The 16,946-nt window shown below is 42.6% G+C and overlaps 1 protein-coding gene across 3 annotated transcripts in view; it reads right to left on the bottom strand.

Moving 5' to 3' along the window:
• SIL1 (SIL1 nucleotide exchange factor) overlaps positions 1 to 16,946 on the bottom strand; it is a 315,627-nt gene that overhangs the window by 64,254 nt on the left and 234,427 nt on the right. For all 3 annotated transcript variants that reach the window (XM_062189064.1, XM_062189062.1, XM_062189065.1), the window contains exons 6-7: positions 9,598 to 9,789; positions 2,941 to 3,062 (exon numbers count right to left, since the gene is read on the bottom strand). In XM_062189064.1, coding sequence (XP_062045048.1) covers positions 2,941 to 3,062; positions 9,598 to 9,789 — 314 coding nt within the window. The remainder of the gene's footprint in view (positions 1 to 2,940; positions 3,063 to 9,597; positions 9,790 to 16,946) is intronic.

Here is a 16,946-nt window from a genome sequence, read left to right as displayed (position 1 = left end):
GATATATTGTTGTTGAAGAGAAGAAACAAGCTGTATTTCAGAGGACATGTAACATTCAGTGGCCAAGTCAGTTATATTTATATCAATTTGCTCTTCTTGATCTTGCAATAATTGCTATATGTTTAACATCAGGGAAAAGCTCTCTTCATCCACAGAAATGTGTGTGGAGCCTTATTGAGCAATTAACCCAGACAGGCAAATGATCCCTCTCACACAGCATCAAGATTGCTACCAAGAGATCTGTGACAGAACATAACCACCTTATCAGGAAAGAAAATGAGAAAGGTAAAGGTTGGTGCTGTAGAAAGGAAAGAAACAAGCATTTTCTCAGACTAAAAACTCATAGTAAAAAGGACACTTCACGGTGAGAGTGATGAAGATACATACAGACACCACCTTATCACTGACAGCGGCTCTTGTAACCGTCTTCAAAGACTTACTGGATACTAGGGTACTTAACACTCACTCAACTTTATGAAACACACAAGACACCTGTCATTGCTCCCTATCAATAAACGAAAAGGACGAGCTTTGCAAGAGTTGTCCATGGGCACACAGACAGGAAGTAGGGAAAACAGACTTGAATTCTTTATTTTCTAACTCCAGGTGAGGGGCCTGACCAGTCCTCCCAAATAATCAATCACCTACACTGAATAAGCAGTACTCTTGCCATCAGAAGCAATGACCTCTGGCTAACAGCCCCAGCCCTGGGACCCCATGGTCTCAGGGTGCTCACAATTCCTTTAACAAAGAGCAAGCTCATCCAGCCACTATGTGTGTGTGAGTATGTGTGTGTTTGTGTGTACACATGCACACACATGTATAGAGCAGTAGTTATGGAGATGCAGAACCAATACTTAGGACAACAAGAGTAAATAATGAGATCAGACTAGAGCCCTGCGACTGGCCTCTCTGTGTAGAAATAATCTTACCTTGCATCAAGTTCCTCTCTGCATAAATATTGACATTTTCATGGCGTTTAGGAGCATGCCATTGGCTTCTGAAAGATCTGGCGCCACACCATGCTGTCACTGTAACAGCCCTCCAATGAGCCATCAAAAACCCAGCTAGCACATTTTGAATACAGCAGTCTGATTGCCACCAAATCACTAAATTGCGATATTTTATATTTATTTCTATTTAAGTTTTAGTGATGCTGCATAAATGTTGACGTGGTCTTACACTCATCCAATCAGGGAAAAGTCCTAATAACACCACATATTGGCACAGCCCCTGGAAAAGTTATGGTCTGCTAGGCAGTTCCAATGCATGCTTACGTCACTAGTTAGTCTCCCTTAAGTGGGACGTGACATGAAAATACTAGAGTTTCCCTCAAGAAATGTATTTCTAGAAGCAATGGTAAGGGATGTGTTCATACTGAAGGTAGAAAGAAAATAATGGGAAATAATTCAAACAACTGTGTGGGCAGACTGGTTAATAATGTTTGATTTAGCTCTCTTCTAGCTCAAGAAGGAAAAAGTGAGATTGGTAAATTCTCTAGTCTTTAAAGCCTTTTGAAGACAAGACTTTGGACGTCCCCAGGCTGAGGCCACAGTGACTAACCACAATGATACTCAACACTTTTCCAGTGGCTGCTCAGGAGATTTCCCTGGGCTTCCTTGGAGCCTCTGGCTCTGGAAGGTGAGACCAAAGGAGATGGCATCGCTGTGGAGATCAGGGCCTTATCTTCAGTAACACAACCACACGACAACAGGGCTTGAAGACCAAGGCAGTATGGTGAGAAGGGAGACAGAGGCCTGCAGTGTCCTGTCTTTCCTCATGGAATGACTCTTCCAGGTTTCCCAGCTCTGCTCCTCAACTTACTACAAAAAGCATCAGAGAATCCGATTAAACAAAGATAAGCATGGGTAACACGAAAAGGAAAGTCTACAAAAGAAAATGTGTTGAGAACAGCCTTTCTCCTGCTATATTACAAGTCCTACATCTAAGCAAGGCAGCCAAATAGCCACCAACCAGGCCTCTGCATCAAGAATCAGAGTATTTGTTCCTATTTTGTTGGCACAAATGGTCCTAGAAGCAATTTCCAAAAATGGGTGAAAATATTGAGCTCCAACAGATCAAATACAGCATGAAGACATCTTAACCTTTTATTATGAGTATGATGGATGTGGTATCCACCTATCTTTCTGTAGCTTCTCTTCCTAGAGACTACCTCCCTACAACTCCTGCTTAACCAGTTTTCTAACACAAGCCAGATTGGCGGAAATTCTAAAGAACCCCCAACCCAAAGAGTATGAGACAATGCAGGGAAGACACATTCCCACTAAAGGCCTTCCTTGGTCAGGGTCATCATTCATTCATCACTTGATGCCAAAAGGATAAACTACTGGAGTTCATTCCTCTCCCACCCTACTACCTGTGTATGGTCTATTTGCTTTGGATAAATGTGACCTAAGATGTGTTATTAAACGTCCATGTGTGTGAGTATGTGTGTGTTTGTGTGTACACATGCACACACATGTATAGAGCAGTAGTTATGGAGATGCAGAACCAATACTTAGGACAACAAGAGTAAATAATGAGATCAGACTAGAGCCCTGCGACTGGCCTCTCTGTGTAGAAATAATCTTACCTTGCATCAAGTTCCTCTCTGCATAAATATTGACATTTTCATGGCGTTTAGGAGCATGCCATTGGCTTCTGAAAGATCTGGCGCCACACCATGCTGTCACTGTAACAGCCCTCCAATGAGCCATCAAAAACCCATCTAGCACATTTTGAATACAGCAAAGTCATAGATGGAGACAACATGGGTCAAAATTCATATGCACTTGGAATAGTGGCAGAATCTCATTCTTACTGCACTTTCATTGGGATCACACTGAAATGTGGGTTGTGCTTAAGTTCAAGTGTAACCTTCTTCCAAGTCTATTAGGCTACCTTATCCTGGCCAATGGGACGCCGGGCCTCGGTACTCACCTGGAAAAGGCAGCCCCCAGAACAAATGCAGCATATTCCTTCACCAGGGACTCTGTGCTGTTCAATCCATTGATTACCACTTGAAGGCCTCCAAAGGAAAGCAGATCCTGTGCATTATCCATCTGCAATAAAGGCATCACTTAGTATAGTACAGACACCAAGGAAAGGAGATCTCTTCTCACACCCTTTCTTTTGGTGACTGTCCAAAAAAAAAAATAAAAAGTCAACTACAAAGCAAGAGTGGCTTTTCTGAATAACTAGAAAAGGATATGTAAAAACAAATCAAATTTTTAAACAGATTTAAATTTGAAAACTCCTAATTCATCTAAAATGACTTATCAGCACCTACATGGGAATCAGCGGAAATGGCACCTAGCTATTGCTTATGCCAAACATGTCCTGGAAAATTCTAATATGGTAATGAGTCACAAAGCTTATTCCTAATGTACAAGCTGTTAACACAAAGAATCTGGTGTCATCAGCACCACTAAATGGTGCCACGTTTCCTGTTGATGTCCAACCCCAATGGTGGCAGTGAAATCAGCAAACATTAAAAAAAATTAAGGCTGATTTTTATTTTTTATTTATTTATTTTTAAAAGATCTTATTTATTTATTTGAAAGTTAGAGTTACAGACAGTGAGAAGGAGAGACAGAGAGAAAGGTCTTCTGTCCGCTAGTTCACTCCCCAAATGGCTGCAAGGGCCAGAGCTGTGCCGATCCGAAGCCAGGAGCCAGGAGCTTCCTCCGGTCTCCCACATGAGTGCAGGGGCCCAAGGGCCATCTTCTACTGCTTTCCCAGGCCATAGCAGAGAGCTGGATTGGAAGAGGAGCAGCTGGGACTAGGCCGGCCATGTGGGATGCCGGCACCGCAGGCAGAGGATTAACCTACTGCACCACTGCACCACAGCACCGGCCCTAAAGGCTGATTTTTAACTAGAAGCCGGAAACTATAAAAAAAGTCCTATGGATAGAGGAGGTGGGGTACAGCGGAGAGTGCTCTAAGAGTGCTAGGAGAGGAATGACATTAGAACCCTTCTTTTCCATCTAAGGTTGATTGAATCTGAAGACATTCATGATCAAACCTGTACAAAAATCACTCTCAGTGCAGACATTTCTATCACATAAAATTATAATAGACAGCATTTGTTTAAGCTATTATTTCAGCTCCAAATCCTAGAGTCCTATCTCTTCCCCCTCCCTCTCTCCCTCTCATTCTATTGAGGATCTCATTCCCCAGGCTTCATTAGTATCCTAGAATAAGAAGACTCAACTTCCTCAGAAGGGCACTGGATCCTGTCTTTTTCATATAATAGCTACAGTCTCCCTTGAAAGTGTTTTTGTTGCTACAAAGGATGCCTCTCATCCACATGCTAATCCCACTCTAAAAATTCATTAGGAAAACTCAGGAAGGTAGACCCCAAAAGCAATATGACTGCTACCCACTCTTCTCCAGATTCTACAGAGCCATTTCCCACTTCTGCCTCCCAAATTGAAGAGGGCTTTGACAGAAATGGAGGGTAAGATCAGATACTGATCTGAGTCCACCAATGATTTTGGGCAAACCTGGCTTATTATTTTCCATCACTTGGAAAGACATTGTTACATATTTTGATGGGATGTCTATAAGAACAGGGGTTTTTGTCTATCCATCCACTGTTGTAAATCCAATGATTAGAACATTGCTATGCTTATAGTGAGGTGCTCAATAAATAATCACTGAACTGATGAATATGAATTTGATCAGGAAAAAAAGTGTTCCTGGGATAAAACTGCAGTGTGAATTTTTAAAAGGCAATCTGGCATATCTGTGCCAACAAAATGGATTGGTCCCTGGTACTACAGACCTAGGAAAACGGCCAATCCAGGTCATGAAGTAAGCATGAAGCCTGCTCTGTCTCATGGCTCCAGGGCAAGGCTAGGATTTTTCAACCCTAATCTGACCTCAATGAAGAGGAGTGACTACTGAGCCACAGCCTAGCCCACCAGGGAGATGCAGAGTTGGGGGCTTTGCTGACAACAAGCACCTTTCTTCTTCACCTGCTCAGGTTTAAAATAAATGAATTTATCCATATCCTTGGTCCCTCCTTTCCCTAGGTTCTCCCAATGCTGAATCATGGTTTAGAATCCTGTCCCTCCATGCCTGACAAGGACACTTACAAACCTGATAGAGCAGCTGTCACTCTGTTGGCCCAAAAGCAACACAGTCCTGAGTCACGGACAAACTGTCCATCTTAAATTCGGTTTAGCTCTACTACTACACCAGTGGTTCAGTGTGATATGAACGCTGATATCTCTTTTAGCCTTTTCAAGATGTTTTCTAAGTTTTTATTTTACTGGTAGTAAGGAAGGAAAGGTGTATTCTGCCCACTGTGCACCCAAAGCTGGGCCCTCCTCAGGGTGACAAAGGAGATGGCAGGACCACAGCTCAGGTCCACAGCTCCCAGAAAGAACAAGAGCACTGACAGGTTCATCAGACTGCAGGGCCAGGGCAAGGGTGAAATGGCAGTAAAGAACAGAGGAGTCACACGAGGGAAGGCACAGGTACTGCCATAGGGTAGGTGGGGCCGAAAGAAGCTGCTCCTTACAAATAAGCCACCAACTGCTTTCCACAGGCCAGGTTTTGCTTTTCACATGTCCTGTTTAATAATTCAAATGTGCTGCAAGGAATCCTGAGGTAAACCCAGTTTGGGTCCTTGAAGTCCATGGCTCCTCAAACCTCCATTCACTGAGTGGGACAGAAATGGAATGAGGAAGTTCTAGACCAGACAGTCTTATCTCCCTCAAAGCTAAGCATTGTATCACCTAAATTCTCCATCACAGCTGGAAATGGCAGCCGAGTCATCTTCTTCAAATCACAGCTTGACACATCCATGCCAGCCTGACAGACTAGTCTAAATCATGAACCTTACACTTCCAGTCAAATGCCAATGACCCAGAACATTTCAACCCTCTTGCCAACACAGTGAGTTTGGCATCAGTCAGGGGACTGGTTCCTGGGATGACCTCAGGCTGAGACTGGTGATGTCCAAGAACAGTTTACCCTACCCAGTGACCTGCACAAGTAGAATGAGATGTCACCTTAGGGATGACACTGCCAGGTGACCAGGGAGTGTGTGTGTGTGTGGGGGAATGGTTGAGGAACTGCCAGCCCAAGCTGCCTGTACATCCAGTGCTTCCTAGCTGTGGTACACTCTCCAGTCATCTCAGCCTTTCATGTGCAACTAAAGCAAGAGCCTACAGAATGCTGACAGCCAAAGATCTACCCGCGAATGTTAGGGTAAGAAAGAATAAACACTGTCAGAGCAGGACTGAGTGGGCCAATAACCCCTGGGATCCTTAATGCTTTAAATATCTCTAGCGGAGAAGCTGTTGGAGTTTTTGTTTTTCACCCTGGACAGAAAGACTAGAAAGGAGAAAGAGAAGGCAGGTTCATTTTTTTTTCTCTAAGAGATCACAATTATGGAGGCTTAAGAAAGAGTTATAAGCAAAAAAAGAAGATGAAGAGGCTGCCCCAAAATTCCTGAAGACACAGGGCACACTCATCCCCTCCCCAGAGAAGCTGGCAAACCCTAAAGAAAGGAAAAATGTGTTAGCCTGGTTTGTAGAGGACAGGATGCTGTCATGCATGAGAGGATAACAGGATTGGTGTCTTGATGAGGATCTCAAACGAGCCTTTGATTATAATTTCATTGCCTCCTGGGCCACCATTGTCCCTGGTCTGGATCATGGCAGTAGCCCCCAGTCTGGTCTCTGTCTCTCCCCCAGGCTCCATACCACCAAGCGAATGCTCAACACAGCAGCTCGAGGGATGGATGGATTGATTTATAAAGATTTATTTATGTTTTTGAAAGGCAGAATTACAGACATAGAAGGAGAGACAGAGATCTTTCATCTGTTTGTTCACTCCCCAAATGGCCACAATGACTAGTGCAGGACCAGGCCAAAGCCAGGAGCCTGGTACTCCACCCAAGTTTCCCATGTGGATGGCAGAGCCCCAATTTCTCAGGCCATCTTCCACTGCTTTTCCAAGAGCATGAACAGGGAGCTGGATCAGAAGCTGAGCAGCCAGAACTTGAACCCATGCTCATATGCAATGATGGCAGTGGTTTACTCTACTATGCCGCAACTGTGGCCCTTGGCGGGATCCTTTTAAAAGAAAGACAGATTGTAGCATTCTTCTGTTCAACAATGTCCACAAATATCCAGTTTTTTTCTCTTCCATGGTCTCCACAGCGTGCCATCCTCCTCTTCCCCTTATCTCTCTCTGAGCTGCTACTTCTCTTTCCCCTTCTCTGCTGCAGCTACACTGGCCTCCTTGGGGTTCCTCAAGCATGCCAGCCATGCTTCCACCTCATGGCACCTGTACCCGCCATTCCTCCAACTTGAGACACCTTTCTCAACACTGTTCATCCCCAACCTGCTCCACTTTTTTTTGTCCATAAGATTTATCACCTTCAAGTATTCTATTTATAATTTATTTGTTGTGTTTGTCTATCTCCCTAAACTAGAAGGTAAGCTCCAATTTTATTCATCGATAAACCTCCAATGTCCAGAAACAGTGCCTGCTAGGGTACTGGATAAATTTATTTATGGAATAAGTAAATGGCTTCTTTAGACTTCTTTTTCCTTTGCTTCACCTACTCACTTTTGAGCTTCATTTAAAAGATATCAGTTTCCTGTGAAAAGCAGAGTGGTCAAAAGCTTAAGAGCAGAGTTTAAGGTCACAAAGGGTGTTAGGTCACATACTGCTGTAGATCCCAGCTCTGCAACTCACTAGCTGAGTGATCTTGAACAATCACATAATCATACAAACTGTGCCTCATTTGCTTCAGTTAAAAAATGAGATTATGGATGGGAGTTTGGCATAGAGGTTAAGGTACCACCTGGAATGCTTACATCCCACATTGGAATGTCAGAGTTCAAATCCTGGCTCTGCTCCCAATTCCAGTTTCCTATTAATGGGCACCTGGGAGGTAGCAGTTGGGTCTCCGCCATATATGGGAGGCCTGGACTGAGTTCCTGGCTGCAGCCTGGTCCAGCTCCTGCTGCTGTGGGCCTTTAGGAAGTAAACCTACAAATAGAAAATTTCTGTCTCTGTGTCTATGTCTCTCTCAACATTTCAAATAAATAAAAAGTCAGTTCTGGAAAATGGAATGTGGGGTGAGTGTTGTGGCACAGCAGGTTAAACTGTTTCAGGATATCTGCATGCTGTATCAGAGTGCTGGTTCAACTCCCAGCAAATCCACTGCAAATCCAGCTTCCTGATAAAAATGCTTGGGAAGGCAGTGAATTATGGCCCAAGAACTTGGGTCTCTGCCACTTACGTGGGAGACCGAGACGGAGTTCATGGTTTCAGTCTGGCCCCAGCCCTGACTATTGCAGGAGTTAGGAAAGTGAACAGTGGATGAAACATTACATCTCTCTCTCTTTCCATCTCCTTCTCTCTATCTCTCTCTCTCTCTCTCTCTCTCTGCCATTCATTTCTTTCAAAAAAACAAACAAAATAAATAGAAAAAAAAATTAGGAGTCTGCATTGTGCACAGCAAGTTAAGCTGCTGCTTGCAAAGCCAACATCCCATATCAGAGCACTTGGAGTCCCTGCTGCTCTGCTTCTGAGCCATCTTCCTGCTAATGTGTCTAAGAAAGAGGCAACTGATGGCCCAAGTACTTGGGGACGTGTCACACATGTGGGAGACTCAAAATGAGATCCTGGCTCCTGGCTTCAGCCTGGTCCAGACCTAGATATTGTGGCCATTTGGGAAGTGAACTAGCAGATAGAAGATCTCTCCCTGTTGCTCTGCCTTTCAAATAAATAAATGTCTTTAAAAAATAAAAATGGGAGTAATATTGGTGGCTACTCATGGTAGCTACGGAAGTCAATTAATCAGTACTAAGCATTTGGAACAATGCCTGGTACATAATAATGCTCAATAAATATTATCTGTAACTACCTAATCAATTATCTCCCTGCATCAGACTCTTCAGTGGTTCTCAGGATCAAGGCTAAAATCACACAGACCGTAATATTCCCAAGCTCACCTCTGACTCCCCAACTTCCCACTCTATCTATGACATATTCCTCCCCCACCTATTGTGCCTCAGGTACTCCAATTTTTTCCAGGCTCTCAACTTCAGCAAGCTCTTCTCTGCACATGTTGTTTACTCAGCCTAGAATGTTCTAATCCAGAGACTGACAAACTTGTTCTAAAGGACTTAAAAGTTAGTGTTTACTTTGTGGGCTAAAGCCTCTACCTGCATACCGGTATCCTATATGGGCATCAGTCCGAGTCCAGGCTGTTCCTTTTCCGATCCAGCTCTCTGCTATGGCCTGGGAAAGCAGTGGAAGATGGCCCAATTATTTGGGCCCCTGCACCCACATGGGAGATGTGGAAGAAGTTCCTGGCTCCTGCTTCACATTGGCCTACCTCCAGCTGTTGTGGCCATTTGGGGAATGAACCAGCGGATAGAAGACCTTTCTCTCTGTCTCTCCCTCTCAATGTCTGTAACTGCCTCTCAGATAAATAAGTAAAAATCTTAAAAAAATATTCTATACCCTGGAAGAGAGGTCAATGATGCTGATATTTTCTTAGGACTTGGGGCAGGGGGATTTCTGGAGCTGTTAAAAGTCAAACTTAAGAACAACGAAATACAGTACCTGATGGACATAATATTCGAGATCAAAGAGTGCAGCAATCTTCTCTTCCAGGCTGGAGTTCGAACTATTGAACTTGTTGATCAGTCGTACCATGATCTGCATGTCAGTCTCAATGACAACATTCAGCTCATCAAACTCCTTCTTCAGCTCCTCAATGGGGCGGAAGAGCCTCTTTACTTCGGCCTGCCTTGCCTGAGGAAAGTAGCAAAGAGAGGATTGATCCACTCAGCTGGAGAAACCCATGCCCAAGATGGCCTAGTCCACCGCAGGTGCCCATCCTCAGAGAACTGCTGCTCCCAGACTCACAACCTTCTCCTCTATCTCCACTATTAAAAATCCTGGTATTTTCTAAGTCTTCTAAGTCTGGAGAATGGAGCTCTCAGAGTTTACCATGCAGGCCTCTGCTCCAAAATCACAAGATTTTTCAAGGTTCACTTATTCAAGTCCAACTTCAAACATTTAAGAAGAATGAAAGTCTTATGGATCAGGCTCACCTTCAACCCCTAACTACATATGTGATGGCAAAGCTCAAAGGTAAAATAATCCACACCCCAGTTCTCTATCTTCTGCAACCATAGACTATCTTGGCTTTGCCCCGCCCATCTTAGCAACATTTTAGGGAAACCCAGATATCAGAAACTGTGGGTAGGAGCTGTCAGAACAGGAACAATTTGCTGATGCAAATTAAATCACTGTCATTACTGTCAATCTAACCACAGGTGTACAATTTGTTCAACTGTTTGAAATGGCTAAATTACTGTATGTACTATACTGAAATCTTGAAAAATTTTCTCTCAATCTCTCCCCACCCCACACACATATAAAGATTTTTTAAAATGAAGTTATATTGGAAGAGAATAAGACTAATTGTTTTTGTCCCAATTTTAGTGGACAGCACTTATGGAAAGAGTCTGAAGGTCACTGTGGTTGATGTATCTGTCTTCCAAGAAAAATTAAAAAGCAAGAACATTTATAAAAAGCAGGATGATGAGCAGCTGTCAGCTCCCAATTGCTCATCTAATACCTATGGGTTTCTCTCCCCAGTTACAAGCACTCCATAGAAACACTGACTACAGAAACCAATCAGCCTCTTTGAAAAGTCCAATCACCTAGCAGAGCAATCATGTCCACAGGGTGCTGCATCCTGATTCTCTTGGCTTGAACAATGGGAACTCCTCTACCTGGCACCCAACTAAAGGACTCACGATGGCTGCCAAAGCTAGGCAAGGAGGTATGCAAGAGCTGAATCCTTTATAGAGCTATGGATGACAGGCAAGTGGGCACAGAAGAAAAGAGTGACCTCTGCCTCACAAGATGATGTGTGCCTGCCCCTCAAGAAGACCTTTAAAAATTTTTTTATTTGGAAATAATCATATGTTCATTGGAAATTATAAAAATAGTACAAAGTTTATAATACACTCTTCATCTGGCTTCCTCCAATAGCAACATCTTAAATAATGAAAATATAAAAGCAAAACCAAGAAAAGGACATAGGTACAATACCGGTAACTGACTGTAGGTTTTGTTCTGATTTCACCACCTTTTATGTGTACTTATCTGCATATATGCATGTATAAAATTTTATCCAAAATATATACATGGGTAATCACCAGAACAATCATGTTATCATACCCATCAATAGTTAATCTCTTTTTCTGACAAAGTAGTATTCCATGATACATATACATAATATGCTTTGTTTAACCACTGACAGGTTGAAGAACATCTGAGTTGTTTCTGTTTTTTAGATATGGTGACTAAAACTGTTATGAACATTTGCACACAAGTTTTTATTTAAGCATAAGCTCTTATTTCCCTGGGGTATGCCCAAGAGTACAATGGTTGGATTAAATGTTAAGTTTATGTTTTATTTCATAAGATACTGCCAAAATGTTTTCCAGAGTAACTGTACCTTTGACACTCCCATCACCAATGTATGAAAGATCAGTTTTCTCTATTTCCTCACTTGTATTTATTATTATCAACATGTTTAAATTTCAGGCATTCATACAGATATGGAGTGACATATCACTGGATAGCATTAGCATTTTATAATGGTTAATGATACAAACCATCTTTTCATATGTTTATTCATTATCCTTTATCCTCCTAGGTAAACTGTGAACATTTTTTCTTTATTTTTTTTTGGGGTATTTTTTTTTATTAAACTTTTATTTAATGAATATAAATTTCCAAAGTACAGCTTATGGGTTACAATGGCTTCCCCCCTCCCATAACTTCCCTCCCGCCCGCAACCCTCCCTTTTCCCGCTCCCTTTCCCCTTCCATTCATGTAAAGATTCATTTTCAATTCTCTTTGTATACAGAAGATCAGTTTAGTATATATTAGGTAAAGATTTCAACATTTTGCCCATATAGAAACATAAAGTGAAAAAACTACCATTGGATTACTAATTATAGCATTAAATAGCAATGTACAGCACATTAAAGACAGACAACCTACATAATTTTTTTTCAAATTAATTAATTTTCTATGCCATTTCCATTTTAACACCAGGTTGTTTTTTTTTTTTTTCATTTCCAATTCTCTTTATATACAGAAGATCACTTCAGTATATAATTAGTAAAGACCTCATCAGTTTGTGCCCACACAGAAACGCAAAGTATAAAAATACTGTTTCAGTACTAGTTGTAGCATCACTTCGCTTTAGACGACACATTAGGGACAGATTCCACATGGGGTGTAAGTACACAGTGACTCCTGTTGCTGATTTAACAATTTGACACTCCTGTTCATGGCGTCAGTAATCTCCCTAGGCTCTAGTCATGAGTTGCCAGGGCTATGGAAGCCTTTAGAGTTCGCTGACTTTGATCTTATTCCGATAGGGTCATAGTCAAAGTGGAAGTTCTCTCCTCCCTTCGGAGAAGGGTACCTCCTTCTTTGATGGCCCCGTTCTTTCCACTGGGATCTCACTCACAGAGATCATTCATTTAGGTCTTTTTTTTTTTTTTCCATGATATCTTGGCTTTCCATACCTGCTATACTCTCATGGGCTCTTCCGCCAGATCCGAATGCCTTGAGGGCTGATTCTGAGGCCAGAGTGTTGTTTAGGACATCTGCCATTCTATGAGTCTGCAGTGTATCCCACTTCCCATGTTGGATCTTTCTCTCCCTTTTTGATTCTATCAGTTAGTATTAGCAGATACTTGTCTTGTTTGTGTGATCTCTTTGACTCTTAGACCTATCAGAGCTATCAATTGTGAGCTGAAATTTATCACTTGGACTAGTGCGATGGCATTGGTACATGCCATCTTGATGGGATTGTGTTGGAATCCCCTGGCACATTTCTAACTCAACCATTTGCGGCCAGTCTACTGTGAACATTTTTTCTAAATAGACTGTTGGTCCTTATTGTTGAATTGGTCCTTATTGTTGAATTTCTTTTCTAAGTTGTTTCTTAAAAATTATTTATTTGAAAAGTAGAGGGGCATTGTCTACCTTAGAAAAACTACTACAGAACATGCCTGTGACTATAGACTTGTAGTTCAGGCCACCGAAGATTAGAGATGGGACACGGGCACTCCCTTGACTTGCAGCCTCTGGTCTGCTTTAACACAAACCAGGAGGAAAAGAAAGCTCGGCATCAGAAGCAATGGGTGGCAGGCCTATTAATGGCTGATCTGTACAGTGATCTGCCTCAAAGAGACCCAACAGGCCAGTCCACTGCACTGGCTTTCAATATGGTAAGCCTGGGCTTCAGCAGAAGTCAGCTTGTGAAGAGCCCTGGCAGCTCTGCCAAAAGTTGGATCACTGGAAATGGACCTGCCCTGGAGTCGAAGGATGCCCAGGTCAGAGCCACAGATCTTATTGGCTCTAAGCTGAAAAGCCCTTCACTCAGCCCAACTTCCAAAGTGACCACTGCAGCTGAGGGTATGGTCAAGTAGGGTCAGCAACATTGCAGGCAGAACTGTAAATTTCTTGTTAGAGATGCCCCCTGCCTTTATCTGGCCAGCTCTCCTCCCAGGCCAGCCAAATAATGAAAGTCAACAGAGTGCCTTCCCCTAGGAGGTTCACACCTCCCTTAGGATATACCCCATGTGAAGAGATAGATAGGCCTGGGCCTCTTAACTCACAAGGCCTAAAGCCCACCAGATTATTATCAAGCCCCTTCTGTCAGGTTCTATTTGCCTCTCAATCAGAAAAATTACTTGTAGCTTAGACAGCACCTTTCTTAGCTCCTCTAATAATGACTCTGTCCTTTGTTCTAGGCCCTGTCTAGTGCACTTGGGCCTCATTCCTTTGTAATCATAACCTCTACTCTACCACCAATGGCTCTACTCCCAACCTGCATGTACTGATGGTCCTCTTCCCCACTTAATGCTGTATAATTGTTCAAACCTGGTAAATGCCACTCTTAGGATCATTGGTTACTATCCTCACTCTGTCTTTTATGACCTTGTCTAAATATGATCAGAGTCGGCAAACTTGGAAGACTTCCATAGCCTTGGCAACTCATGACGACAGCCTAGGGTGGTTACTGGCACCATAAACTAGAGTGTCAATTTGTTGGGTCAACAACAGGAGCCACTGTCCACTTGCTCCTCATATGGGATCTCTGTCCTTAATGTGCTGTACATTGTGATTTAATGCTATAACTAGTACTCAAACAGTATGTTTCACTTTGTGTTTCTATGTGGGTGCCAACTGTTGAAATCTTTATACTAAATTGATCTTCTGTATATAAAGAGAATTGAAAATGAATCTTGATGCAAATGGAAGGGGAGAGGGAGTGGGAGAGGGGAGGGTTGCGGGTGGGAGGGAAGTTATGGGAGGGGGAAGCCATTGTAATCCATAAGCTGTACACTGGAAATTTATATTCATTAAATAAAAGTTAAAAAAAAAAAAAGTAGAGGGGCTGGCACTGTGGTGCAGTGGGTTAAAGTCCTGGCCTGCTGTGCTGGCATCCCATATGGGTGCTGGTTCAAGTCCCAGCTGCTCCACTTATGATCCAGCTCCCTGCTGATGCACCTAGGAAAGCAGGGAAGGGTAGCCCAAGTCCTTGGGCCCTTGTACCTGCATGAGAGACCTGGAAAAAGCTCCTGGCTCCAGATCATCTCAGCTCCATCGTGGCCATCTGAGGAGTAAATCAGCAGATGGAGGACCTCTCTTCTCTGTTTCTCGCTTTAACTCTGTCTTTAAAATAAATAAATCTGTTCTTTTAAAAGAAAAAAGAGAGAGACAAATACAGAGAGATAGCTGTTATCCACTGTTCCATTTCTGATCCAGCTCCCTGCTAGTGAGTCTAGAAAGGGAAGGTGTGCCTAGAAAGGGAACAGAAGACAGCCCAAGTACTTGGGAACCTGCCACTCATATACCTGGGTTCTGGTTTGGCCTGGCCCAGGCCTGGAGCTGTTGCAGTCATTTGGAGAGTGAACAGAAGATCTCTGTCACTTTGCCTTTCAAATAATAAATAAATATTTAAAAAATTAAAAAAAGAAATTTGACAACATTAAAAGTGCAAAGGATAAAAGATTAGAGGTTGACCCACATTTTTAAAGGAGTATAACTGTCAAGGAATAGAAGAGATGCTTAATTCATATCATAAGTCATACAATGAGAAACTAAGCACTGTTCAAACTATTCTTTGATAAGTTTTTCATAAAGAAATACAAAATTTTCTCAACGTGCCTAACTTTTAAAATTAGACTACTAAATAAATTAGCATTGCTATCTTTCCATATCTATACACAATTTTAAGCAAAAATGTAGTTTTTTACTTGTTCAATAAAAACTGTTAAAGATCATGGAACAATCATAACTTCCATAGATTATTAAGACTACCTTCCATAGCTTTAGTTTGCACACCTATCCAGATCTCAAACATGGGTGGTCCTAGTTTCCAAAGATTTTCTCCTACATTTAGTTCTAAAAGCTTTTTATAAGTTTTTCATGTTTCATTTTACATTTAGAGCTATGGTTCTTTTCTTTTTTTTTCTTTTTTCTTTTTTCTTTATTTTTTGACAGACAGAGTGGATAGTGAGAGAGAGAGAGACAGAGAGAAAGGTCTTCCTTTTTGCCGTTGGTTCACCCTCCAATGGCCGCTGCAGCCGGCATATCTCGCTGATCCGAAGCCAGGAGCCAGGTGCTTCTCCTGGTCTCCCATGCGGGTGCAGGGCCCAAGGACTTGGGCCATCCTCCACTGCCTTCCCGGGCCCATAGCAGAGAACTGGCCTGGAAGAGGGGCAACCGGGATAGAATCCAGTGCCCCAACTGGGACTAGAACCCGGGGTGCCGGCGCCACAAGGCAGAGGATTAGCCTGTTAAGCCATGGCGCCGCCTAGAGCTATGGTTTCAAAATGATTTTTAAAAAATCTTATCTGTTTATTTATATAAAAGAGATGAAGGTACACAGACACACACAAAGAGACAGAGACAAACACAGGTACAAATATAACCCACCTGCTCGTTCATTCCCCTAAATGAACTGCAATAGCCAGGGCTGGGCCAAGCCAAAGCCAGGAGCCCAGAATGCAATTTTTTTAAAAAAAGATTTTTATTTATTTGAGAGATAGACTTATAAACAGAGAGGGGAAGAAATAGAGAGAAAGGTCTTCCATCTGCTGGTTCACTCCCCAAATGGCCACAATTGCAGGAACTTGGCTGGTTCAAAATCAGGAGCCAGGAGCTTCTTCCAGGTCTTCCACATGGGTGTAGGGCCCTAAGCACTTGGGCCATGTCTACTGTTTTCCCAGGTCATAAGCAGAGAGCTGGATTGAAAGAGGAGCACCTGGGACAAGAACCAGCACCCATAAGGGATGCCAGCATCACAGGCAGACCCTTAGCCTTACTATGCCACAGTGCAAGCCCTACTGGAACTCAATTGTGATCTCCCATGTGGTTGACAGGGATCCAAGTATGTGAGCCATCAGCTGCTGCCTCCCAGGAAGCTAGACCCACAAGCAGAGCCAGGACTCAACCTCAGGTATTCTGGTACTGGACGCGGACATCCAAAGTGATGGTTTAACCTCCACATAAACATCTGCCCCTGAATTTTTATTTTTTAAGAAGGTGGCAAGTTTAGGTCATGGGTCATATTTTTGCTTATGCATATCTACTATTTGTTGAAATCCCTGTTTTCTGTTGAACTCCTTTATGCACCTCTGTCAAAAATCAGTCAGTGTATAGGTATGGGCCTACTTCTGGATTTTTTATTCTGTTGCAATGTTCCATTCATTATCTATGTTTCTCTCCCTCCAACACATTTTGTTGATTACTGCAGCTACAGAGTAAGTCTTAAAATCCAGTAGAGTAATTCTACTTTATGATTCTTTTACAAAATTGTTTTAGTTAGTCTAGTTCCTTCATCTTTCTATGTAAACTTTAGAATA

The sequence above is a fragment of the Lepus europaeus genome, chromosome 4 (genome assembly GCF_033115175.1).
Source record: "Lepus europaeus isolate LE1 chromosome 4, mLepTim1.pri, whole genome shotgun sequence".
Classification (NCBI taxonomy): domain Eukaryota; kingdom Metazoa; phylum Chordata; class Mammalia; order Lagomorpha; family Leporidae; genus Lepus; species Lepus europaeus.
The sequence above is the reverse complement of the archived record's forward strand: the minus strand, read 5'-3'. Positions and strand labels throughout refer to the sequence as shown.